Source organism: Mesoplodon mirus, assembly GCF_964341445.2.
Source record: "Mesoplodon mirus genome assembly, chromosome: 15".
Taxonomy (NCBI): Eukaryota; Metazoa; Chordata; class Mammalia; order Artiodactyla; family Ziphiidae; genus Mesoplodon; species Mesoplodon mirus.
This window is the reverse complement of record NC_138991.1, coordinates 29,094,288-29,121,236: the sequence shown is the minus strand read 5'-3', so window position 1 is coordinate 29,121,236 and position 26,949 is coordinate 29,094,288. Positions and strand designations below refer to the sequence as shown.

The 26,949-nt window shown below is 44.0% G+C and overlaps 1 protein-coding gene across 1 annotated transcript in view; it reads right to left on the bottom strand.

The window, feature by feature from the left end:
* Nucleotides 1-26,949, bottom strand: part of TMC2 (transmembrane channel like 2) — a gene marked incomplete at its 3' end in the record, with an annotated part of 79,473 nt that overhangs the window by 40,129 nt on the left and 12,395 nt on the right. The window contains exons 2-6 of the mRNA XM_082644508.1: nucleotides 19,523-19,838; nucleotides 16,096-16,248; nucleotides 5,795-5,885; nucleotides 942-1,023; nucleotides 434-540 (exon numbers count right to left, since the gene is read on the bottom strand). Of these exons, the coding sequence (XP_082500634.1) occupies nucleotides 434-540; nucleotides 942-1,023; nucleotides 5,795-5,885; nucleotides 16,096-16,248; nucleotides 19,523-19,838 (749 nt within the window). The remainder of the gene's footprint in view (nucleotides 1-433; nucleotides 541-941; nucleotides 1,024-5,794; nucleotides 5,886-16,095; nucleotides 16,249-19,522; nucleotides 19,839-26,949) is intronic.

Below are 26,949 nucleotides of genomic sequence, written 5' to 3'. Positions count from 1 at the left end.
TCACTTGTTCCTTTCTTGTCTCTCAATTACTAAGCTATAGGTAAGGATCTACCTACACCCATAATAAGATTGTATCTGGGAGAACAGTGAGGAGTGCTATTCAAATGCAAGGTTTCTTTGGGGTAATAAATTATGATATAATGCATTCTATCTCTTTTTTTTTCAAGGTGAAAGAGAAAAAAACCTCACTAATTCTCCACTAATTTTAAAGTAAAATGAAAGGTAGAAAAATGTAAGGTCCACCTGTTAATTCAGAAATGGAAATATATGGTTCCATTCTTTGTACTCGGCTATCTGGGCAAATGATGTGAGCACAGAATTTAAAATGAATGACGGATTCTTTGTAAAACAGAGTATTTGATTTATATAAATGAAGATGGCTGTCATGATAAGCCTCAACACTATCTGAAGTTGTAAGCAGTTCTTTTCTTACCTCTGGGATTATGACTAGACCAAATATTAAGCCAAAAAGGACGAGGTTAACTCCATACATCCATCGGAGAAAGATGAAATATGATGCCACTGAAGAACCAAAGTGACCTGAAGAGAGAAAGATGGTGGATATAAGTGTTGCAGAAGGACATTAACATAAAGGAGGACTTTATGTGTGTGATGGATTCAATTTTCATGTCAGTCTGTGGAATATACATCCCTTTTCTTTTTCTAGATGAAAAAAAGGGCTTAACCAATATGAAGAAGCACATCTTAAATTTTGGTCTGACTAGTCCAAAGTTCATCTTTTTTCTTTTCTTTTCTTTTCTTTTTTAACATCTTTATTGGAGTATAATTGCGTTACAATGGTGTGTTAGTTTCTGCTTTCATCTTTTTTCTAGTACAACAGAACCTATAACATAACCTAATCAGTTAGTCAAGAACACAGTCCAAACCCTTGGAAAACCCTTCAGCAAACGAACTAAAAACAGTGACACCAAAATACTCACTTTCAATGTCCTTGATCTTCATTTCCCAGGGAATACATTGAGTCTTGAAATTATCAAAGTCTCTTTTAAACTTGACCCATTTCTGAAATTAAACAGGCAACACCCTCAGTTCATTAACACGCTGCCTTGGGGCCTGGAGGGGAAGATGGAGGTGCATGTGGATGTTGACATGTTGACATGTGGGTGAGGCTGCCATGTTGGAGCTGTTGAGCCTAGGCTGTCAGAGGTGGATGCGCACATCTTCACTTTCCAAAGTCAGGTGTGAGTCAGAGAGAAGCAAGGGCAACACAATACTTTGCGTTTGTCTATAGTGCTGATAAAATTTCAGGTTTGGATGCTTTACATATGAACTTAGAAAGTCTGTGTATAATTTCTGATTTGGGGAATAAAATTGGCTTAGCAAACTCTGATACAACTTCCTTCATTTAAACCAAAAATTCGAGGGAAAAAAGAAATCTCACAACTCTCATACCTACGTTTGGCAGACAGCCAAGTGCCTTAATCTGATAGGAACTGTTACTAAACTACAAGGCTGGTGGAAGTGGTAAAGAGATCTCAGCCAGTGGCTTCCCATTCTTCTCCTAGTGAAACAGCAGCCTGTTTTTTTTTTTTTTTTTTCCCTAAATGTAGTTAGGAAGGCATTATGCCCCTTTCCACGGTCTATTCCAGCTCTGACACTTCGTACCAATCAGAAACTTGAATAGCTGTCTGTCTGCTGGCTGCATGAAAATTTGTCAACTCTTTAAGGGGCTTCTCTCCAACATCCCCACCCCCTGGAAATAAATCCATTTGGAATGAAAAAAACAAAAAACAAAAAACAAACGCCTCATAGAAAACAGCAGGCAAAGAGGAAGTAGGGAGAAAATCCTCAGATTTCTACTATTACAAAGGTCTCAAAAAAACTTATTCATGAAGGAAATGAGATTTTCCTTTGTAAATTCGCTAAACGATAAAAGGGAAATTTTATCTGAAGGAATCAGACAAGCTTCCAAACCTGAAGGCTTTGACTATATCATGATTGAATAATTACTGTATAAGGAAGGAAACCACCTGTCAGAAGAGGGAAATATTCACAGATGCCAAGGAGAAGAGGGGTTCATAAGCAAATGACAGGTTGATAATAACGGCAAAGATCTCCCTAAGGCAGGAAGGGATGTGGGGAATGGCAGATGATGGACATGGACACCCCAACCTCATTGCTTCTTCTCCCTTCCCTAGTTCTGATTCTGTGCTCAAAAACCATCTTTGGCTTATTTGGCTTCTTATCTAGGTCTGTCTATAAGGAAAGCATTTGCGCATCACCTGGGCTGTGAATATTTTGATGTCTATGGCAGTAATTTTTTTCATTGCAAATTATAGATTGGAATTGGGATTATGGTTTAGTTTCCCATATAACTAACTGTACTATCAAAAATAAAAGGCACTGGGCTTCCCTGGTGGCGCAGTGGTTGAGAGTCCGCCTGCCGATGCAGGGGACACGGGTTTGTGTCCCGGTCCGGGAAGATCCCACATGCCGCGGAGTGGCTGGGCCCATGAGCCATGGCCGCTGAGCCTGCGCGTCCGGAGCCTGTGCTCCACAACGGGGGAGGTCACAACAGTGAGAGGCCCGCGTACCGCAAAAAATAAGAAAAAACAAAAAAATTAAAAAAAAAAAAAGGCACTGTTAATGTGGACTTCAAATTTTTCAGTTCTTGCACCAGTTATTCCTCCTTGTAGATTAGTAATCTGGTATCTGGTTTTATATATCAGTCTCATAAGCTTTATTAATGTGAGTCCTCCCCCGAGAGACAGATCCCCTGTCAGGGTGCTGATAAAATCAGCATAAAATATAGCCTTGCAAGGCTGAGGACCAATGGAGTAATGAATGTTGCCAAGTGAGGCCCCTGGAGACATAGCCTGCCAGTTGGTCACTTGGCAACCACCTGACAGCCCCTCAAGCCTGTGGGCATCTTGGCCCGAAAAGGTGATGCCTGGGGGCAGGGGGCAGAGGCAGAGAGAGGCCTGGGAGAAGCTCTGCATTGAAGCTCTTTCCTTCAGTGGTTTAGAGAATCAGAAAACTGAGCTTGGGCGTGGGCGGGAGAAGACCCCAACTCCCTTCCTCAGAGCTGTGTGAGATGGTAACTGCCGTCCTCAGACTGGGTTACTAGCTGTGCATGTCATCTTGCTAGTCAGCTGTATATAGGAAAAAAGATTTCAAACAGTGGTCGAACAAGACACAGGCACATCCTGTCCATGGATGAAATCTGGATCTGAATAACTAAAGACAACCAGTGAAGCCTGAGAAGTAGTACGGCAAAACAAGGAAAAAGTGATGCCATTCTTTGAAATTTTTGGAAAGCATTTCCTCCAGGATACATAATTAAATTTTGAGAGATGGCTCAACATTCTTAGTAGGATACAACAAGTATGGCTTCTAGAGTACAGGTTAGCACTTAGAGAGTTAAAAAAAGAATACAGGAGGGGAAATCCCTGGCGGTCCAGTGGTTAGGACTCTGCATTTGGTCGGGGAACTAAGATCCTGCAAGCTGCATGGCGTGGCCAGGGGAGAAAAAAAAAAAGGTTACAGGTGAAGTATGGAAGGATTGATTACAAGGTTGCTAAAAGTTCAGTAATAGAATGAAAATAAACATTACACTTTGAGACAGAAGAAAATTGATCCAATAATATTGAGAATAAACCTGAGAAATTTTTGAGAATGCAAAGAGAGAGAAAGCAAAGAATTAAAAACCATGAAGGAAAGTAAATACAAAGAATGGAGAGTTGGCAGCCATCCTTCTGCTAACAAAGAAGCTAGAACTGTTTGAATAGAAACACAATTGAATAGACCATTTATCAGGTATATTTGAAGAACACATTCCTTAATTGGGAAAAAAGTTCTGAGTGTGCAGTTGTTAAGTGGTAAATGGTTTTTAGATAAAATTAATAAACGACCCATAGATAGTTGTCATGCAACTATAACTGAAAAGGAAGAAAAAAACAAAATTAGGAATAAAAGAGATTAAAACTCAACATATGTAAAATGTAATTACAAAAATTATGGGACTACCTATATGCAACTTTCTGTTAATACATATGAAAATCTTAATGAAATGATCAAGTTTGGGGAAGAATATAAAATATGAAAATGGCCCCAAGAAAAAGTTAAAACTTGACTACACCAATTGGAAAAACATTAAAAAATTATCAAGATATTCTATAAAATGCTTCCTGATCTGTACAGTTTTAAGGGTGTCATCTTTCAAATTTCCAAAAAAATGAAAATCATGCTCTACAAACTGATTTACAGCATAAAAAGGAGGTGATGCTATTCATTTAATATTATAAAGCAAGTGCAGCCCTAATATTAAAATATGCCAAGATAGTGTGCGTGCACGTATGTACACACATAAATTCAAATCAATCTTATGAAAATTTATGTAAAAATTATAAATAAAATACTTGAAAAATCAGATGTGCCTGATAAAAGTAAGTTTATGAACAGAAGGGAAAGGTATTTAATAAAATCTAACATCTATTTCCAATAAAATGGAAGTCATTAAACTAGAAATAAAAGGATAATTTCTTATTGTGAGAAAGAAAATCTATTTCAAGGTAACAACTCCCATCAACTTAGTGTGAAACAGTAGAGCCATTTTCATTAAAGTAATGGAAAAGCAAAGAGACCTATTATCACCATCATCAATTGAAACTATTCTAGGATTGCTAACCCGCACTTCAGGACAGGAATGATTTAGAACCCAAGAAAAACACCTTTACATACACAGTCAGATGAAAATGATTAGAACTAATAAGGGAGTACAATAGGGGAACCAGATTAAAAAATTAATATTCAAATACATAGCTTTCCTACATACCAGGAATCTCTAGTTATTAAATAAATGGAAAAATGATTCCATTCACAAAAGCAACCAAAACATAAATTTTGTAGAAATAACATATAACATGGAAAAGATCTATACGAAGAAAATGACAAACTTTGCTGAAGAATGTAAAAATAAGGCTCGAGAAATGTATGGTATTCTTAGATGTAAAGACTAAATATTGTACAGATAAGTCTTCCCAAATTAAATCAAGGATTTAAAAAAATTTCCAATCAAAATCTCAATGGGCTATACTGAAACTTGGCAAAGTGATTTTAAAAATGCATGTGGAAAAAAAGAATGCAAACAAAACAAAATGCATATGGAAACATAGGCAAGACTGGCCAAAACATTTCTGAGAAAGAAAGGTAAAAGGAGGAAGCCCTATAAGCCATTAGAGTTAATCAATAGATGAAATGATGAATTCAAATAAAAGCTCCAAAAAAGGGCCTATACAAGAATTAAGTGAATGAAAATGATAGCTTTTCAGATCAATAGGTAAAGGAAGGATACTTCCATAAGTTCCACATTAAATATCCAATTAGAGATCATTACCCTAGCCTGAATCAGCAGCTCAGGTTATGGCATAACTCAATAAACCAGAGCTGTCCCCGTCGACACTACTGTTGTCCTTCTGTATGACCCTGATTACACCATGGCCCTCTGGGTCTCCACCAAATCAAAGTCTTGATTTGGGGGTTTGGAAAATAAGATCCCAGTGGATTCAACATCATTAATTCTGTGAGTTTAGTTCTTCACTAGAGAGGAAACAAGTCTCAAGTATACTGAAGCCCTCACAGGTAAGTAGAGAGAAATGGACAGGATACGGTTGGTTTCCATTCCTGGATAAATTGGAATGGTTGACTGGACCTCACGCTCAGGATTCTGGGGGAGGTGGACACAAATGGTGAAGCTGGGCAGGCCCTGTGATGGTCACCCAGATTCAGGAGTTGAGCAAGTCCTCCCACAGATTTGTGCCTCTGCACCACACACCTTAGCCATCAGCATCCTATAGGCGTAGAGTCGCTTGCCTTTCCCTTTTCCCAAGGCTCCTTCATACTTCTCCACAAATTCTTGGGCCTCCCTGGTTAGCGGGGGGGAAAAAGGCAGAAATTCAATTAATGCCCAAGCAATAGAAATCTGAACTATAAGGGTGTATATGGGGCTGAAAACCTTAAGTGTTTTATATATATTGTCCACTGAAGTTTCCCAAATGCCAAGAATAGTGATTGGAACATGGTAGGCACCAGTAGGCAGAATTTTGGCTCCCATGACCTTTGCCCCTTGGTGAATGGCACGAAGGATTCTGCAGATGTAATTAAGATTACTGACTTGAAACCAGGGAGATTACCTTGGATGTCTGGAAGGGCCCAATGTAATCATGTGAGCCCTTAGAAAAAGAAGAGGAAGGCAGAAGAGTCAGAGAGAGATGCAGCAAAAGGGGAAATCAGAGAAATTAGAAGCAAGAGAATTCTCCACCCTCTGTTGCTGGGGCCCCTCTGGAGGATGCCACACTGGAAAGTAAGGGAAGAAAATGAATTTCTCTCAAAAGTCAGGGAACCTGGAAGAGGACCTCAAGTCCCATGTGGGAGGGAACCACAGCCCTGCTGATACCTTGATTTTAACCTGGTGAAACCCTGAGCAGAGAATCCAGCCATGCCATGCTGGACTTCTGACCAACAGAATTGTGAGCCAATAAATGAGTATTGTCTTAAACTATTAAGCTTGTAGTAATTTGTTAGAGCAGCAATAAAAAAAACAGTACAGCATTCAGTAGGTATTTGTGGAGTGCATGAACGCTGGATGAGTGAGTGAACATCCAAGGAAGACTGCACGGGAAACACATGGATGGGTTTGTCTGTTAAATATTCTGGGTGGTGTGCTGGAGCTGGTGAGGGCTGGCTTCTGAGAACCAATTGTGAAATATTCTGGAACTTGGCCAACAAATTATTAAACTGTTGGTAGCTTGAAATCGGCCACGGTGGGAGTATTTAGACTATGGGATTCAGCAAGTGCTCCAAATCAGGGTTCCCCCATCCATCCCCCCACAGAAACAGTTTATCAGGAACCACTGGATAAACCCACACAAGTAGATGAAGAATGAAGTCCATCTCAGGGTGGGTGGAAGAGGACATTGGGTCCTGTGTGTCTGGCTGCTGTTGTTACAGCGCCCTGCTGCTGGCAACACAAATGACACCACCTCCAAAGTGCAAACGCAGGTAGTTGACACCTGTTCAAGTTACATTCTAACCTGGGGTTAACCCCAAGGTTGGTTTTATTAGGATGTCTCAATGATGTCCTAATGTTAATGAGGCCAACTGTCTAGCTTCTGAGTCCAGGGTCAAAAGCTGGATTGTATGGGATTAAGACTCCTTTGTGGGGTCAGCCCCTGTTTTCTCCCTAGGCAGCACTCATTCTGGCAGTGAGTTATCTGTGACTACCAACGACTCCAAGACACCAAAGAATGTTTTCATGAAATTCATATTTTTGTCCTCTTCCTTTATCTTATGAGTGGGTAGAGACTCCTAAGCATTTGACGTTTGTGAATTTAAATGTGACAACTTTTAAGATTTGAAGACGTCTGATAAAAATTCTCAAAAGTGAAGGCCAGCTCTTATGCCTGAGCCATTGAGCCTGGCACCAAACGCTTCTCCTCTCAATGTCCAGACTGTGTCCAGATGCCCAGAGAGCCCTCAGGAGAACAGAGGGCCCTGCCCAGCGCTGGGTGCAAATTCTGAGGACCATTCACTGCAAAGAGAACAACTGGTCTAACAGTTTTGATGGACACAGCAAGCTTTTTTGGATCCACTGAAAGTATATAAATACTCACAACTAACACTTTTACAGCAAACCCCTTTAAACATGTCATACGTGATCAGTGTTCTTTTTACTAGAGATAGTAGTTGTTTTATGGAAATACTGGCTCTTTCACTGCACTTCCCAACTGTTGCAAATCTTACTTCTTCCCCTCCCCTCCAACAGTTTTTCACATCTTACTTTTCTTTTGTTTTGGCTGTGCCACATGGCTTGAAGGATCTTAGTTCCCCAACCAGGGATTGAACCCGCACCCTTGGCAGTGAAAGTGTGGAGGCCTAACCACTGGACCGCCAGGGAATTAATTCCCTGCAAATCTTACTTCTTCTTTATTTTTCCCCTAACAATTCTGCAAATCTTACTTCTGTAGGGTGCTTCTGTCCCCTCCTTGTCCCCTCCTTTCAAATGGGGAACTTTCTGCAAGCTCATCTCTCCTCTTCCTCAAACCAGATGGTGTGTGGTAAATGAAGTAAAAAGGCAAAAGAAGAGAGATCCTTTGCTTTGTGGAAACTTCTAGGGGCCTGGATCTCAAGGTCACTTTTGGCAGATGATTAGCAACACCTCAGGTTCCTCCAACACTCAGGAGAGGAGGAGGCCATTGAGGCAAGGCTCTCCTGGGCAGCCATCCACAGCAGAAGACAGCACTTCAGCAGCCCCTCACATTGCCCTAGAAAGACCCTCCTTGTCGATAAAGGGGCCCAAATAACAGTTTGGAAGACACTGTCAGGGTGGCCAGCAATTACTGCTGGGAGAGAAGCGGTGTATTGTGTGGCTTTAGTGCCAGAGAGAGCCAGGCAGGATTCTGTGCCTCTCAGGGTGGCAGTTCTCATCTAGAAATGGGGACAGTGTTATGAGACTTAAACGTGTGGATGCATGCCATGTAGGCACAGCAATTTCATTTATCAGGCAGTCACCCTTCTCCTTCTGGGGAAACAGCAGCTCCTGGAGTGGGCAGCTGATAGGATTCTTTCCTAGCCCAGGGGGCTGCTGTGAGGAGACTTCTGCTCCCCAGGGGTCTGGACAAGGGGCTCAGCAATGCAGCCTTCCACAGTGAGAATACTCTGAAGTTGATCCAAAGCATCTCTCAGAGAGACTACATACCTCCAAAAACTACGCCCTGGTGAAGGAGATCAGGTTCAAAATCACACTTAATTTTGAGATGCAGAGGTATAAATAGACACAGGGCAGCCTGCATTTGATGGCATCCTTACAGAGCTTTGCCGTCCCATGCAGAACGTTGGGAGAATGTATCAGCCAGCCTGAAATCCAGAAGACAACCAGACAAAGGTAGGGAATACAGGTGGCCAAAGGGAGGTGGTTAGAGGTTGGAGGTGGTCAGAGGTTGAAGGTGATCTGGGCTATGTTGGTTTGGTGTCTCCCTTTGTCCCTAAGCAGTTTTTATTTTTCAGTTGTGGAGACAAAGATCAAACAGAGGCTGAGCTCACTCTAAGTGGAAATTCAGATGAGCCAGGTGATGGCATCTGTTCTAGAGGCGTCACTGAATCAATTTAAGGGCAGTTGAGTTTAACCAAGCATGCCTGGCTTCCTATATGTGGTGGTTTTAAACTATGTCAGCAAATTATTTGACATTCCTTCCTTTAAAATGTAGAACTGGGGAATTCCCTGGCTGTTCAGTGGTTAGGACTCTGCGTGTTCACTGCTTAGGGCCTGGGTTCAATACCTGGTGGGGGAACTAAGATCCCACAAGCCAAGTGGTGCAGCCAAAAAGAAAAAGAATTGAATTCTCCTCCACTTGAATGCAGGGCAGACTTAGCGATGTGCTTCCAATGAATAGAAAGTGGTAGAAGTGACAGTTTATGACTTCGGAGACTAGGACATAAAAGGTATTGTGGGGCTTCCCTGGTGGCGCAGTGGTTGAGAGTCCGCCTGCCGATGCAGGGGACACAGGTTCGTCCCCCGGTTCGGGAAGATCCCACATGCCACGGAGCGGCTGGGCCTGTGAGCCATGGCCGCTGAGCCTGCGCGTCCGGAGCCTGTGCTCCACAACGGGAGAGGCCACAACAGTGAGAGGCCTGCATACCACACACACACAAAAAAGGTATTGTGACTTCCCCCTTGAAATCCCTCTCTTCTGTGGGAAGCCAGCTGCCATGTTATGAGGACAGTGAAGCAGCCTGTGGAGAGGCCTGTATGGAGAGAAACTGAGGCCCTTACTAACAAACAGAACCAACTTGTCATCCATTTGTGTGAGCAACCTTGGAAGTGGATTCACCAGCCCCAGTCATCTGAAGCCTGAAGCCCTGACCAATACCTTGACTCAACCTTATGAGAGACTCCAAGTCAGAACTGACCAGCTAAGCTGCTCCTGAATTTCTGACCAACAGAAGATAATAAATGCTTATTATTGTTTTAAACTACTAAGTTTTGGGGTAATTTATTATGTAGCACTGGAAAATTAATACTCTGTAGAATCCAAACCACTGATCTCTTTGGTGCATATACATTTAGGATTGTCCTGTTTGCTTGGTGGATTGACCCTTTTATCATTATGTAGTGTCCCTCTATGTCCTTGGTAATTTTCTTTACTCTGAAATTGACTTTGTCTGGTATTTACATAGCTTCTCCTGCTATCTTTTGGTTAACGTTTGCATGGTATATTTTCTTCCACACTTTACTCTCAACATATGATATATTTAAAGTGAGTTTCTTATAGACTGCATGTAGTTGGGTCATCTTTTTTTTTTTAATTAATTAATTTATTTAAATAAATTTATTTATTTTTATTTTTGGCTGTGTTGGGTCTTCGTTGCTGTGCGTGGGCTTTCTCTAATTGTGGCGAGTGGGGGCTACTCTTCGTTGCGGTGAGTGGGCTTCTCATTGCAGCGTCTTCTCTTGTTGCAGAGCACAGGCTCTAGGTACGCGGGCTTCGGTAGTTGTGGCATGTGGGCTCAGTAGTTATGGCTCACAGGCTCTAGAGAGCAGGCTCAGTAGTTGTGGCACATGGGCTTAGTTGCTCTGCAGCATGTGGGATCTTCCCGGACCAGGGCTCGAACCCGTGTCCCCTGCATTGGCAGGAGGATTCTTAACACTGCGTCACCAGGGAAGCCCTGGGTCATCTTTTAAATCCAGTCTGCCAACCTCTGTCTTTTAATTGAGGTATTTAGACCACTAACATGTAATGTAATTATTTATATGTTACAGTTTAAATACTTCATTTTATTTCTTGTTTTCTGTTTGTTCTATTTTTCATTTCTGCTTTCCTTTTTCCCTGTCTTCCTGAATATTTTTTAGGATTCCATTTTGTTTTACCTACAGTGTTTTTGAGTATATCGATTTGTATAGCCTTTTCAATAGTTGCTCTAGGGCCTCCCTGGTGGCGCAGTCGTTGAGAGTCCGCCTGCCGATGCAGGGGATACGGGTTCGTGCCCCGGTCTGGGAGGATCCCATATGCCGCGGAGCGGCTGGGCCCGTGAGCCATGGCCGCTGGGCCTGCGCATCCGGAGCCTGTGCTCCGCAACGGGAGAGGCCACAACAGTGAGAGGCCCGCATACCGCAAAAAAAAAAAAAAAAAAAAAAAAAATAGTTGCTCTAGGTATTACTGTATGTCTATCTCTATCTGCCATCCATCTATCTGTTATCTATCTATCTATCTACCTACCTAGCTATCTCTATGTATTATCAAAATCCACTGGTGCATTTTACTATTTAGAATGAAGTGTAGAATCTTATTTCTCTTTATGTCCCTTTATCCTCCCCATTTATAATTGTCTTAACTATTTCATCTGCATTACTGAGAGAACCACATTAGGTGGTGTTTTAATTTTTGCTTCAACTGTCAAACATAATTTTAAAAATCAAGAGGAGAAGGAAAAATCCATGGTATTTTCCAAGATTTTTGCTCTCACCATGTTATTCCTTCCTGATGTTCCAAGATTCCTTCTTTTATCATTTCCTTTATGTTTAGAGAACTTCCTTTAGTCATACTTTATGGTAGGTCTGCTGGTGACATATTCTTTTAGTTTTCCTTCATCTCAGAATGTCTTGATTTCTCCTTCATTCTTGAAGGATGTTTCTGCTGGATATAGAATTCTGGACTGACAATTCTTGTCATTTAGCACTTGAAGAATCTTTATGTCACCTCCTCTGTCCTCCATGGTTTCTGATGAGAAATTTGCTGTTATTCTAATTGTTTTTCCTGTAAGGCATTGTTTCTCTCTGACTCTTATAAGTATTCAAAAGTTTGACCATGATGTGTATTGGCATGGATTACTCTGTATTTATCTTGTTGGGGTTTTGTTTAGCTTCTTGAATCTGTAAGTTTTGCCAAATTTGAGAAATTTTCAGTCATTATATCTTTGAAGACTTTTTCAGTCCCACCTTCTTTCTCTTCTTTTGAGACTCCATTTCCTTCTTTCATCATCTAGGGATTTGGAGGAGACACTAATGTTAGATCATTTATAATAATCCTACATGTCCCTGAGGCTCTGTTCACTTTTTTTCCCCAGACTATTTTCTCTCTATTGTTCAGATTGATTTGTCTTGTTCTACCTTCACTTTCACTGATTCTCTACTCAGTTCTCTCCATTCTGCTGTTGAGCCCATTCACTGAGTTTTAAAAAACTTTAGGTACTATATTTTCTACTTCTAAAATTTCCACTTGTTCTTCTTTATATCCTCTATTCATTTTCTGAGACTTTCTATTTCTTCATTTGTTTCATGTGTTCCTAATTGCTCACTGAAACATTTTTATGATGGTTTCTTTAAAATCTTCATCAGATAATTCTAATATATATGTCCTCTTGATGTTAGCATCTGTTGATTATCTTTTATCATTCAAGTCTGAGAACTTCCTCGTTCTTGGTAATGCGACTGAGTTTTCAACTGAAGCCCGGAATTTGAGATATTATGTTATGAGACTCTGGATCTTATTTAAATCTTGTGTTTCAGCAGGCCTCCTCTGACACTGCTCCAGTAGGTGAAGGGGGATGCTGCCTGCTTACTCCTAGGTGGAAGTCCAGATTATTCACTTGGCCTCCTTTGATACCTGGGGTTGGGCTGGAGCTCCTTGTTACTGCTGAGCAGGGATGGGAGTTCAAGCTCCCACAAGCCTTCCACTCATATCCTCCTGGCTTGAAGAGATACCTTGTTACTGCCAGGTGGTGGTGAAATTTCAGACTCCCCATGTAGTCTCCACTGACACCACAGGGAGAGAGAGGGCTCATTACTGCCCAGTGGGGATGAGAGTCCCTGCTCCTCACTTGGCCTTCTCTGACACTTGATGGGGGTGTTAGGGGCACCATGTTACAGCCTGGCAAGGGAGGAAATGTAGGCTTCTCCACTTGGCTTTTGCTGCCAGGGCTGGGGCTACAGCTGCTCATTTGTTTATGGTGTTTGGCTGGAGTAGGGTTGTGATTGTTTACAAGTCTTCTGTCTTGCGAGGCTGTCCCTTTTCTGGTCCTTTGGCTAGAGACAGCAGACTTTTCTTGAGGTGCTTTTGTGTGTGTCTGTCAGTGTTTGGGGGCAGCCAGCTTCTCCAATATCCAGTCTGGATATACAGGCAAAAAGGAGAATTGGAACTCAATGCTCTGTCATTCATTTGACCCCGAGGTCCTTAGCCAGTCTGCCTTTCTTCTCTCCACCTTTCTGAGTCTCTTATGTTTGCTTTATACATACTATCCAGGGTTTCAGTTGTACTTAGTGGGAAGACTATGGAGAAGTATATCTACTCCATCTTCCTAGAAGTGGAATTCTTCAGATCTCACTTTGGGTAATTTTCTAACACATTAGGTTTCTGACAAAGCTGAGTGACATACCTGATTAATTCTATGATTAAAGCAAACATCCTTGACTCATGAGCACTAGAAACTCTTTTGCCAACATCACAGCCTGCCTCGTTTCATTATTAATGATGTGCATTAATAATATCTTCTCTGATTCATCTTTGTTCCCCATCCTCATCTCTCAGGGTTCAGCACAGTGTCTGGAACAAGATGTTCAAGCTTTAATAGCAGTAACTACTATCTGTTAATTGCATATTATATGCTGGGTACTTAAATATTTTTTATTTGTCAGAACAACTCTGCAGGTAGATATTATTATTCCTACTTTACAAAAGACAGCTGTGAGGCTCAGAGAGGTTAAGGGAAGGAAGCCAGCCTGAGGGGGACTGAATAGCCAGTCAAACCACACAGGTATGGTAGAGGTGTGAAGGCAGGCTTGCCCCAATTCACTGCTGCTGCTCTTTATGCCTTGCCATCCTTCTTTGATTGTCTACAACAATTATGCCAGCTGCCTGAGTGGGCCAGAGGCTGGGGACCCCACACCATTGCTCCTAAAAAAAGATGTAGTCTGGGGATGCTATCTGCAGATCTGCAATTGAAGACTTTATTGCCAGAAGAGGAAATCATACAGGAGGCAAAGGGGTGTATTCTAGAATGTCTAGTAATCCTAGAGAAGCAGTTACAATTTAAGAGTGCATGTTCTGGAGCCAGAATTCCTGAGTTCAAATTCTGGCCAGACCACTAAACTCACTGTTTAGCCTCGGACAAATTACTAGATTGCTCTGTGTCTCAGTTTGCTCATCAGTAAAATGGGGGCAATAATAATGGTACTTACATCAAAGGGTGATTATGAGGATTAAATGAATTGTTACACACCCAGCGCTCAGAACAGTGCCTGGCACATAGGGAGCACTCAGCAAATGTTGGAAATATATAAAAAAAGAAAGAATATTAAAAGATGAATAAGAAACAGCTCTGCAAACAAGAGCATCCAGTCAAGTGAGGGCCTTAGGGGTCAGAGAGACAGTAACTAACTCAGCCTGAATGCAGGGAGGGGTAATGGGGACTTCCCTGCAGAGGGACACCTGGCCTGAGTCTCAGAGGGTAGGAACTAGCCAGGTGGGAGGGCAGAGGCACCAGTGGAGCTGAGACCCAGAAGCTGGAGAGCCTGAGTTTGGGATAAGGAGTCTTGCAAGAGGGAAAAGGAGGGGAGACCTGCTCCAGTGGGAGAGACAAGAGTCTTTTCAGCTTCTAGGGCCTTAGCCACTTCCCACCCCCACCAAGAGCAGGAAATCTGACCCCAGGCCTGGAGGAGATGCAGACTTCTCCTCAGGGCAGATGAATGGCCCTCAGGGATTTTCATGGTCCCCGAGACTTCCAGCCAGCTGGAGATCTCATTTCCATAAGCATCAACATTGCTCTTTTTCCACGGTTAATAAAAGATGTGTTCCAGTGACACCTGAGTCGGGGTGAGGTTCTGTTAGACTGACAGATGGAAGGAGGAAGAACTCGGCTCTGGGGGAGCAGGGAGAAGAGACTCAGAAAAAGGGAGCTGGGAAGGCAGACAGCCTGCTGCCTGAAGCTCTACCTACTGCCCAAACTGTCGCCACCATTCACCTGTGATGACTTAAATTTAAATAAATTAAAATAAAACAGAAATTCAGTTTCTCAATTGCACTGACTACTTTTCAAGGGCTCACTAGTTTCATGTGACTGGAGGCTACTCTATTAGCGCAGATTTAGAACATTTCCATCATCCCAGAAAGTTCTGTTGGTCAGCACTGGCCTGGAGGCACCACAGGGAGGCATTTCTTCCTGCAGCTGAGTTGTAGACAACGTAATAATTTGAAAGACAGTGGATGAGGCTGAACGTCAAAATATGTCTGCCAAACTGTTCTATGTGATAAAGGGCGAGGCATTTGACTTGAGCAATGAGGAAAATCAGGTGTGAGGGGAACCAGGGAAAATGGCTTCTTATACAGAGGGAAGGAGGGAGTCATTCCAGTCTTGTGGCAGAAAGACCGAGGTGGGACTTGGGGGAAGATGGTAACACTGAATGGGATTTTTTTAGGAAAAACGTCCTGCCCTTCTGTCAAAACTGCAGCAGAGAGTCAAGAGCCATAAAATGCATGGTGGGCTGGCTCATCATATGGAAACCAGGGAAACAGCTGAGTTGCAAATAGGAGTCAGGGGCGTGGGCACCAGGCCACGCAATATTCATGGAACCTCACTGCAAGCTGGGCCCTGTGTTAGGCATTTGGACCCAAGTGTAGCTAAGACAGCCCCTCCGCCTGCTCTCCACACTGCAAGGGTGAGTGTGTGACACGGGGAGAGATTCTAGTGCTTAGGGAACACAAAAGAGGTCTGAACTTGTTGAGATGGGGGTCATGGAAAGTCTCCCCCACCCCCAAGGAAGGCGTGTCTTTTTGGTTGTGAGGGAGGCGCGGAAGCCACCAGATGCGGCGCGGGACAGAGAGGTGACCTGGCAGCGGAGGGGGGTGCGTAGCCGGAGGGCCACGATCCTCCTTGTCTTCTGCCAGGCCCCGCTCGGTGCTCGCCAACAGCAGGGCCCGATGGCCAGTTGCGTGCTGGGGATGAGGTGACCAAAGCAGGGTGGGATGGTGAACGCCCCTTCTTGTTGAGCCCCCTTGGAGTGGAGAGGAGGAAAGGACTCCTGCGCGCATCAGAGGAGCTGAGACTTCTGGACGGGGAGGGCCCTGGCCGACCACGACTGCTCACCTGAGCCCTGCCAGCTTCCTCGCCATGGGCCAGGGCTTGGTCCGCATGGTGGCGATGAGCTTCTTCTTGTCTTCCACCTGCTCCAGAATCCGGGCCACTTCCTCCTCAGACAGAGACTCCCCACCGGAGGAGCTGGAGGCCAAGGAGGATGACCTGGAGCAGAGGCGGGGTGGGGCAGAGGGGAGTGAGGAGGAGGCCGGGGTCCTCGGGGGCACCGTGGGATGTGAGGGGCCCACCCAAGACGCCCCCGGCTCCCGCCCACACAGGCCTGACCCCCTCAGAGCCCTCCGCGACTACCCCCACCTGGCAGAGGAGGCCGCTCCTCCTCCTGGAGCCCAGGGGCCCTCGCGGGCTGCCTCCTCAAGCTCCGTGCCCCTGAGTCCCCCTCACGCTGCACACCCTCGCTCGTGCAGGGCTGCCCAGTGGGAATATAATGTGAGCCATGTATCGTAATTTTAAGTTTTCTAGTAGCTATATTAATACGATAAACGGACATGGACATATTAATTTTAATAATACATTTCATTTAACCCAGTATATGAAAAATTTATAATTTATAATTACAGTAATGTAATCGGTGTAAAAATTATTAATGAGACATTTTACATTCTTTTTGTACTGTCTTCAAAACCCAGTGTTCATCTTGTACTCACCGTGGATGTCAATTCAGGCACAAAATTTTCATTGAACATATTTAATCTGTACTTGCATTTCATAAAATTTAGTTGAAAAAGTAGATTTACATATCCAAATTGTTTTAGACATACTTAAAAGTTTCCTTGTAAATGAATAAAGTAACAGAATATCATTTTCCTTTGATGTTCACATCTGCACTGACAAAACTAGTTTGTCTTTTTTTTTTTCCCCCAGAAGAAATGCTTTGGCTTCAAAGTTAAATCAACTTCAAAACTACATCTGGGGATTCCCTGGTGGCGCAGTGGTTGGGAGTCCGCCTGCCGATGCAGGGGACACGGGTTCATGCCCCGGTCCGGGAGGATCCCATATGCCGCAGAGCGGCTGGGTCCGTGGGCCATGGCCGCTGAGCCTGCGCGTCCGGAGCCTGTGCTCCACAACGGGAGAGGCCACAACAGTGAGAGGCCCACGTACCGCAAAAAACAAAAACAAAAACAAACAAACAATAAAAAACCAAACACTACATCTGTCTGTCCAAGTTAAGTAAATTTTTTAACTCAGTGGTATTAACATCAGATTAAAATTAAATTGAATTAAAAATTCAGTTCCTCAGTCACACCAGCCACATTTCAAATGCCTAGCATGTGGCTAGTGGCTAGTGTATGGAACAGCACAGCTGCAGAGACCTTCCAGCTGGAGGGCGTGATGACCCTCACCATCTCACAGACAAGACTATGCTCGCCTGCCACAAAATCCAAGTTCTTGTCTGTACTACTCACAGCCTCCTTCACTCATGAAAACAGTGACTCTCAGCTGAGATGGCAGCAGCTGACAGGGGGTGAGGGAGAGGCTGGAGAAGGGTTCTGCCTGGGCAGCCTTTTTAGCACGTTGATAAATGGAAATATCAGGATGTGGGATTGGGTTACCACAGGTTTTAGAGACCAGTTTGCCTCTGTGAGTTTAGCTTCTGATCAACTCCTAAGGAGCAAGGAGAGGTCACAGGAGTGAGGTGGAGAAGGGGGGGACCCTAGCTCTTAAATGCTGGAAAGCCTAGAGAACAGGGACTTTTTGCCTTATCTCACCCCCCCACCCCGCCCCGCAGGATATCTGCCTTTGAGTCTTTGCATAAGTTGTTCCCTCAGTTTGGGTGGTGGTAGGGGGGTGGGACATTCAGTCATTGCTTGTTCAAATTCCACCTGGGCTTTAAAGTCTTAATGAAATATTTATCTTCTTCGTGGAGGAACCGCAGCCTCCCAGCAACATGCTCTTCATCAAATCCTTTCTTGCATACATATTGCCTTCTGCTTTGTGTTGTGATAGCTGATGCCCATGTCCTACCTCCCCTGCTAGACTGTCAGTTTCTGAGGAACAGGACTGGATATTTTTCATTTCTCTATGCCCTGCCATGGCACTCAGCTGAAAATGGCACGAATGAGTCCTTGTCTGCATCCCTTACTTTGCATCTGCCATCCAGACAGGATGGGACCGCCTCCTTCTAAAGTTCCGAACACTCTGGGGCCCGTCAATGATGCATTCAAGTTCTCTCTAAGTTGCTAAGGACACCATGCACCCTTTATCCTGTTAGCTCAGGTCTAGGGACAACCAGACAGACAGTAGACAAAAGCCCTAACTGAGCCAGGGATGGCTGGCAGGGGTGACAGAAGAAATCAGTGGCCCCTTTTGTGGGCCTTAATTTCTTCTCTGTAAAGTTGGAGATGTACAGTGGAATACCTGAGTGAGGGTGTGGGCAAGGAAGGTTTATTAGAAACCATTGGAAGGAGCATCAGCTCTTTGCCATAGTCCTGGTATCTCTGTTTCCAAAGCCTCCCAGCCCATTATCAATGGGGATTCTTAAAACATCCTGAGAAGTGATGCAAAGTAAAGTGGAAGAGGGAGGCAAAGACAGGGAGATGTCCCATCAAAATTGGTAGCAAAAAATGAAACTAAAATCCCAACTTGCTGATTCCATAAACTGGCTCTATCCACTAACCCCCGTATGCAGATGCTAATGGAACAAAGGAAACACAGCAAGTAAATCAAACCTCAAATCCTAGAATTTCAGAGCTGGTAGAATTTTTTTTTTTTTTTTTTTTTTTTTTTTTGCGGTACGTGGGCCTCTCACTGCTGTGGCCTCTCCGGTTGTTGAGCACAGGCTCCGGACGCGCAGGCTCAGCGGCCATGGCTCACGGGCCCAGCCGCTCCGCGGCATGTGGGATCTTCCCGGACCGGGGCACAGAACCCACGTTCCCTGCATCGGCAGGCGGACCCTCAACCACTGCGCCACCAGGAAGCCCCTGGTAGAACTTTTGAAGTTCTTCTAGATCAAAGCCACATTTCGCAGAAGAGGGCACAGGTCAGCTTAGGAAATGGTGTGATTAAGCCCTGGAATGACTCCTAAATCCAATTTTGTTAATTTCTCTCAGCTCCTCATCAAGAGCTGTGGTGAGTCACCAGCTGAAATTGAGGAGAACTGGGATCTTTTCTCACCCTGCTGCCATGTCACCTCCCCACTCAGAGCTCCACTTGCACCTGTGCTCCAGGAGGGGTTTGAGTCGAGAGTGTGCGGTGGCCCCTCAACCTGGGATGGCTGTGACCCTCATCCCGTTCCACCCCCAACCGCGAAGAGCTTGGCAGGGGCAAAGGCAGGGACAAAGAAAAGAGCGCAGGGGCCGCCCGTTTATGGGAGAGAATGAGGGGGGAAGACGACACCTGGCCCTTATCAAGGGAGGAAGCAGGGCTGGAAGGAGAGGGAGAGCGCGGATTGAAACGCGCCTGAAGCCTGGTCACAACACACCTGTGTTTCTTCAGCTGCTTCCACATCTCCTTCCTCCGCACCTCCTTCTCCTTCTTTGGAGGTGCTCGGGGCTCCCTGAGGGAAGCTCTCCCGTCCCTCTTCCTCCTCCCTCCGCAGGTCTTCTCTGCCGAGCCTCGCTCCCGTTCCCCCAGCTGCTCTCTGCGTCCCCTGCGCTCTGCCTGCTTCCTCTGGGGAGACCCCGACCCCGGGCTGCCCCCGGCCCGCTCCTTCTGGCCAGGCGGGGCTCGGCGCCTGCCTGGCGCGTTCTCGGCTTTGTGAGTCCGCTTCCTCGAGGGTCTCCTCCCGGACCTGTCACCTGCAGGGGCAGGGAATGAACAGTTCTGGCCTCACGGGCCTCGACCCCAGGAAAGTGCCCCCAGCTGTGAGAAATCAGATGTTCACGATGCTTCCTGGACCTTATTGGTTCCAAAAGCCACCTCTTTCAGACAGAGCCTCTGGTCTCGGCTGAGAGCTAATGTCTCCCTCGTCTGACCGCCTGGCACTCCCACACTCTCACCTAAACCTCAGCTAGAGACCCAGACACATGCCTTCCTCTGCCCGGGGGTGCAGTCCCTTGGGTCAGAGCTCAGTCCTCTCCTGACGCCCAGGACTGAGGCCAAGCGTGAGCCTCTGTTTGGTAAGGCTGGAAGACTGAGACGCGGAGGGCCTGCTGGCTCCATTCTCCAAGGGCTGTCCCCTCATGTGCCCCACCTGGCATGAGGGAAGGGACGGGAGGGGGTGGGGGTGAGAGCAGCGAAGTCGGTTCTGATCCTGTGTCTCAGCGCTGCTCCCACGTTGTTGCTGTTATTTTATACCATGACTTTATAGCACTGGCAAATGGCCTGGCTGGGCAGAATCTACTCTCAAGTGTGAACTTTCCCCAACAGCTTGCCCAACACCTAGTGTAAGCACAAGTATCCCAGCTGGGCAGTTACACATTAAATGCAGGAAAAATTGTAATGAGTTTCTGGTATTAATAAGCAACCTCTCCACCACTTACTAGCAGGGTGTCTTTGAGCCAGTCACTTAACCTCTCTGAGTCTCAGCTCATCTCTAACATGGGGATGTTACTACTCCATCAGCTTGTTAATGAACATGACACAGTGACTGACTTCTGAGAACGGACGTCATTACTCTGATATTCTTATCCGGAAATAAGATCTTTTTACTTGTATAAAGAACACAGGTTTGGAGCGAGGCCAGTCTGCCCGAAAATATCAGTTCTATCATTTACTTATCTCTGTGACCACAGATAAATTACTTAACTTTTCTGCACCTCAGTTTCCTCACCAGTAAAATGGCTCTAATAGCCACTATTTCCGTACATAGTTAGGTTAATTTAAAACAGGAAGAAAGGGTCTGACTCATGGGAGGTACTCAACAAAAGCCCTCCTCCTTCCCTCCCGCCTCCAGCCTGCCTTGCCATTTTTGTGCTCTAAGTGGGCATCGCCTGGAACCTGATCTGGCTGCAGAGCACAGGTTCTCACTTTTCACAGTGGCTCCCCATCCAGGCTTTTCTGCCATGACTAGGCAGATTTTCCCAACAGAGCTGTGAGAGCCCCAACTTTGGGCAGGGCAGGGCAGAGTGGAGTTTCGTCACCCAACATCCCCAGCAGCAGTCCCATCAGTGATGGAGTCCAGGACAAGGAGTCCCAGGTTCTCAAGTTCTTGCCTCTGTCCACTCCTTTTCCAGCCTCTCAAGGTTGTGCATGCAATGTAGCAGCCACAGAGAGTTTTCCTCGCTGCTCCCTGACCCTTGAGCTTTACATTCTGAGAAGCAAGCCACCCCGTGAAACAGCAACCAAAACTGGTCGCTGGTGGATTTGGGCAGAGTGAGCTGGGGATTCAGAGTCTGGATATTTGGGCCTGAAACCTTGTTCTGCTGGTTATTACCTCGGTAACACTGGGCAGGTTTCTTGTTCTCTCTGAATCAGTTTTCTCATGGGTATGCTGATGGTGGTCTACCCAGATCTCCATTATCTGGCCGTGGCATTGTCCCTTAGCTGCTATGCATGTTGTCTCTTACAGTTCACAGCTTCTCCCTTCCCAAGGGAGCCCATTGTTGATGGAAACCATCTTGGGAAATGTCTGGGAGTTTACATGCCTCCCCTCTCCTCAAGTCAGCTGACAGCCAATTGTTAACTGATATGGGGTACAAAAAGTCCAGTCCTCTGGCCTCCAGGCAGAGCAAGTCTGTGGTTCATTCACGCTCCAGAGCTCCCTGTGGGATCAGGCAGAGGCTAGACCCCAGCTGAACACACAGCTTTGCTCAGCTCCTTCCCTTGATCTGTCCTGCTTCCCTTACTCCTTGTCTCCTGAGAGCTGCCCTCAATAAATCACATGCACAAGAATCCCCATCTCAGGCTCTGCTTCCAGGGGACCTGATTTATCTATAGGCATCTATCTCAAAGTGTGGTAGGTAAATCCAACTGAGATAATATCTATACAAGTGTGATGTAAGGGGAGCATGCTGGATTTAGCAAACAGAATTTGCTCTGTGGTTCAAAGATAAACTATCCAGAGTTCTCTTCTTGGATCTCAAACTAGGATACTGGTAGAATCAAAGAAGCACAGTGGTAGGCTTCACCCAGACCTGAGGAAGATATTCTGGAGGAAGAAACTTCTAAGCTAAGACCTAGCGTGAAAATAGAGTGTGTGGGGGTGTGGGGGTGTGTGCAGCGAGTGGGTATAGGGCAGGGTTAGGTAGTGGGTGGGTAGGAAGGACGCTAGAAGAGTTTTAAGCAGAGGTGACATGGTCAGTTTTGTGCTTTTATAAAGGTCCCATTCAGTATTCAAACCCCAATGGAGGGAGTTTCTTGATAAAGATACTTCAAGAAACTGTAATTATAAAGGATACTGGAAAAAGAATTGTTCTGCCTTGGCTAAGAAGATAGAGAAAATAGGTAAAAAATGAAATGATTGGACTTGTGGGTTTCACTCCAATGTGTGAAGAGCTCCATCCCACTAACAAGAAAACAAGCTGAACAAACTGAAAATTCTTCTTAGATCCATCAGAGAATTGAGTTTGTAGGGCAAGCTACTGTCCGCAAACTGCAGAGGCGGAGAATCATAGCTTACCTTGAGCAGAAGCCCTCCATGGGAGCCAGTGCTTGTAGTGCTTGAAGGGAGAGTATTCAGGACTTACTTTAATTAGGTATGGTAAGATACTCAGACGTGGAAATGACTGCCATGGAGGAAGAGGTTTTTGTACTTAGAGATCCCAAGCAACACCGTGTCACATAGGGCCACATGAGGAAGTACAAGGCTCAGTCAGTAGCAAGGCAGAGAGGAAAAATGTGGGCAAGAGCCTTTATTATGGTTTCTAAGGAAAGGAAGGAGTGAGTCAGGGTAAGCAGGGTTAGGATTGGCTAATCTGAATAATTTCAATGGGCCCTGGAGCATAGGGGCATTCCCTAGTTGTTCTGCTACCAGGCCCTGGGGTGAATAGGGCGGGTGGATAGAGGCCCAGAGTATGAGCTTGATAAAGGTTGAGGTTATAAACTCTGGGTTGGTTGGTTTGCATACGAAAGGAAAGCTTGCAGATGAGTTGTTTGCTATCCCTAAGAGTTAACTAAAACTGGGAGGGCTGTCCCTCCAGGGTCAACAAAGCCTCAAGGTGCCAAAGGATCAGAATATAGAAGATAAAAAGCATGGCTATTACTGGTAGGAATACAAACTGTAATTGATGAAATGCTGGAGGCTTATTGTGTACTAGCTTGAGAGTTAAAAACTATGGGGCCCAGTCTTTGGAGGAGGGGGCACACTTTCGTGAATTTTACCTCCTGGGAGCACTAGCAGGTTCTCACTGTGAAGACTGGAGGAAACTCCATGGTGCTTCCAGCAGGGGGAGGGGAAAGTACTCATTTCAAAATATGAAAAGTAACCCAGAGTGTCCTGTTCTCTTTAACAAAGGCCTGCTGTGAGATAATAGAAATATATATTGGTCTCTGTCCCCAATTCCAGACACAGAGGTACTAAAATCTTTGTAAAATCCTAAGAGCACTAGGAACATCTATTCTTCTAATGAGGTGATTCTGATGGGCTCCTGAATGGCTGGATGGGGGCTGGTCACCAGAAACACCAACCCATGATTAGACGCTTGGAATTGTCAGCCCTGCCCCACCCCCAACCTCAAGATGGGAGAGAGGGGCTAGAAATGAAGTTAAGAATTGATGATGCCTATGTGAGGAAGTCTCTATAAAATTCCAATGACAGTGGGTTGGGATAGCTTCTTGATGGGTAAACTCATCCACATACTGGGAGGGTGACACACTCCAACTCCCAGACCTTGCCTCATGTATCTCTTCATCTGCTGTTACTCTGTATCCTTTATTATATCTTTAATAAACTGGTAAATGTAAATAAATATTTCTCTGAGTTCTGTGAGCCACTCTAGCAAATTAATTGAACCCAAGGAGGGGGTCTTTGGAACCTTGGATCTATAGCTGGTTGGTCAGAAGGACCTGGGCTTGTGATTGGTATCTGAAGTGGGGGTAGGTTGCAGTCTTGGGGAAATAAGCCTGTGGGGTCTGAGTAGGTAGTGTCAGAATTGACTTATACTGTGGGACACCCAGCTAGTGTCACACTGTTGTAAGGGAAAACTTCCATACATTTGGTGACAAGAAATATCAGAAGTGAAGTGTTCTGTGTGAGTAGTAAAGGAGACAAATAGGGAAGAAACTCACAGTAGGGAAGAATTGGGTTTTTCCCTATGTGGGAAAGAAAAAAACCAGAGTTTTTCCTTTACACCTATGCTCCAGGGAAACTACTTTACCAGAGTGAGCCTAACTGACCAGAGTTTACCAGCTTTATTGACCTGGAGGAATGGAAATACCCCCACTCCAGCCACCTCTAGATTTCTTGTGTCACCAAAGGCTGGGGGGAGAAGGCTGAGAAGCTCTTGTGAAGGTCACAGCCTAGAGGCACAGGCTTACTAAAGACTGAAATCTAGTCATAGGATTATAGCACTTCCCCTGCCCCATACTTCACCACCACATAAACAAGACTCCAGTATAATGACAGGGGATGACAACAGAAAGAACTGCAAGGCTCAGACTCCAAAAAAAAAAAAAAAAAAAGGAGTTCCTAGGGAAACTCAAAACAACAGGAGAGACAAGAACAAGGACACTAAAGGAAATTGAGTCCTCTGACACCTACAGCTACAGTGAACAATGAACATGGCCTAACACTTAGCCAGACAAACGTAAAACATCATACTAAAGGCCTATTTACCTCAGTTCTGTTAACCCAGTACATCATGTTGGCTCTCAGCAAACAATTACAAGGCATACTAAGAGATAAAAAACACAGTTTGAAGAGACAGAGCAACCATCAGAACCAGACTTGGATATGGCAGAGGTTCTGGAATTATCAGACCAAGAATTTAAAATAACTATGATTAATATGCTAACAGATCTAACGGAAAAGGTGGACAACATACAAAAACAGATGGGTAGTGTAAGCAGAGAGATTGAGACTGTAGAGAAGAATTGAAAGGAAATGATAGAAACCAAAAACACTGTAACAGAAATGAAGAATGCCTTTGATGGGCACATTAGTAGACTGATCATAATCAAGTAAAGAATCAGTAGAGTGGAAGATATGTCAATAGAAACTTCCCAAACTGAAAAGCAAATAGAAAAAAGGATAAAAAGATAGAACAAAATATCCAAAGAACTGTGAGACAATTACAAATTGTGTAACATAGAGTAATGGGGGTACCAGAAGGAGAAGAAAGAGAGAAAGGAATAGAAGAAATATTTGAAGTAATAATGGCTGCAAATTGTCTAAAATCAATGACAGCCACCAAACCACAGATCCAGGAAGCTCAGAGAACACCAACAAGGACAAATGTCAAAAAATCTCCGCCGAGTATATTGTATTAAAATTACAAAGAATCAAAGACAGAGAAAATATCTTGAAAAAAGCCAGAAGGGGGAAGAAAAAAACTCATTTTACCTCTAGAGAAACAAAGATAAGAATTTTATTATTTCTCTTCAAAAACCACACAAGCAAGAAGAGAGTGAAGTGGAATATTTTAAAGTGCTGAAAGGAAAAAAATAAAACAACCCATAGTCTAGAACTTTGTATCCAGCAAAATTTCTTCAAACATAAAAGAGAAATAAAGACTTTCTGAGACAAACAAAAATTGACTAGACTTGCCTTGAAAGAAATGATAAGTTCTTCAGAGAGAAGGAAAATGATGTAGGTCAGAAACTTGGATATACATAAAGAAAGAGCATTCAAGAAGGAACAAACAAATGACGTATAAAATCTTTTATGTTTCTTACTCTTAATCTAACAGATAAGAGTTTTGAAATAATAATAGCAACAATATATTAGATGACTACAGCTAATGGATAAGTGAAATGAATGACAGCAATGTTAAAACGATGGGAAGGAGGAATTGGGAACACTCTGTTATAAAGTACCTGCACTACCCATGAAGAGGTATAGTGTTACTTGAAAGTGGATTTGGCTTAGTTGTTAATGTATACTGCAAACTCTAGTGCAACCACTAAAAAAAGTGAAAATGTAGTATTTAGTATAATACGCTAAAAAAGGAGAGAAATTGGAATCATATAAAATACTCAGTCAAAACCACAAAACACAGAACAAGAGTGGAAGACAAGAATAGGAACAAAAAACAAGGGCAGTGAATAGAAAACAGCAACAAATATGGTAAATATTAATCCAACTATATCAATAATCACTTTAAATGTCAATGGTCTAAATGAAGCAATTAAAGACAGAGATTGTCAAAGTGGATAAAAAAAGACAACTATATGTTGTCTACAAGAAATCTACTTTAAATATAAAGACACATATAGACTAGAAGTAAAGGGATGGAGAAAAAAATATCATGCTAACACCAACCAAAAGAAAGCTAGAGTAACTGTACTAATTTCAGACAAACAGATTTCAAAGCAAGGAAAATTACCTGGGATAAAGTAGGGCATTACATAATGATAAAGAGGTCATTTCTCCAAGAAGACAAAATAATCTCTCATATGTATGCACCTAACAACAGAGCACCAAAATATGTAAGGCAAAATCTGATAAAACTTCAAGGAGAAATGGACAAATCCACTACTATAGTTGGAGACTTCACACCTCTATCAGTAGTTGAAAGATACAGTAGGCAGAAAATCAGTAAGGACATAATTGAACTGAACAGCACCATCAATCAACTGGATCTAAATGACATTTATAAAACACTTCATCCAACAACAGCAGAACACACATTCTTCTTGAGCTCACGTGGAACATTCACCAAGATAGACAACATTCTGGCCCATAAACATATGTTAACAAATTTAAAAGAATAGAAATTATTCAAAGTATGAGGTCAGATCACAATGGAATTAAACTAGAAATCTGTAACAGAAAAATAACTGGAAAATACCAAAATATTTGAAGACGGAACA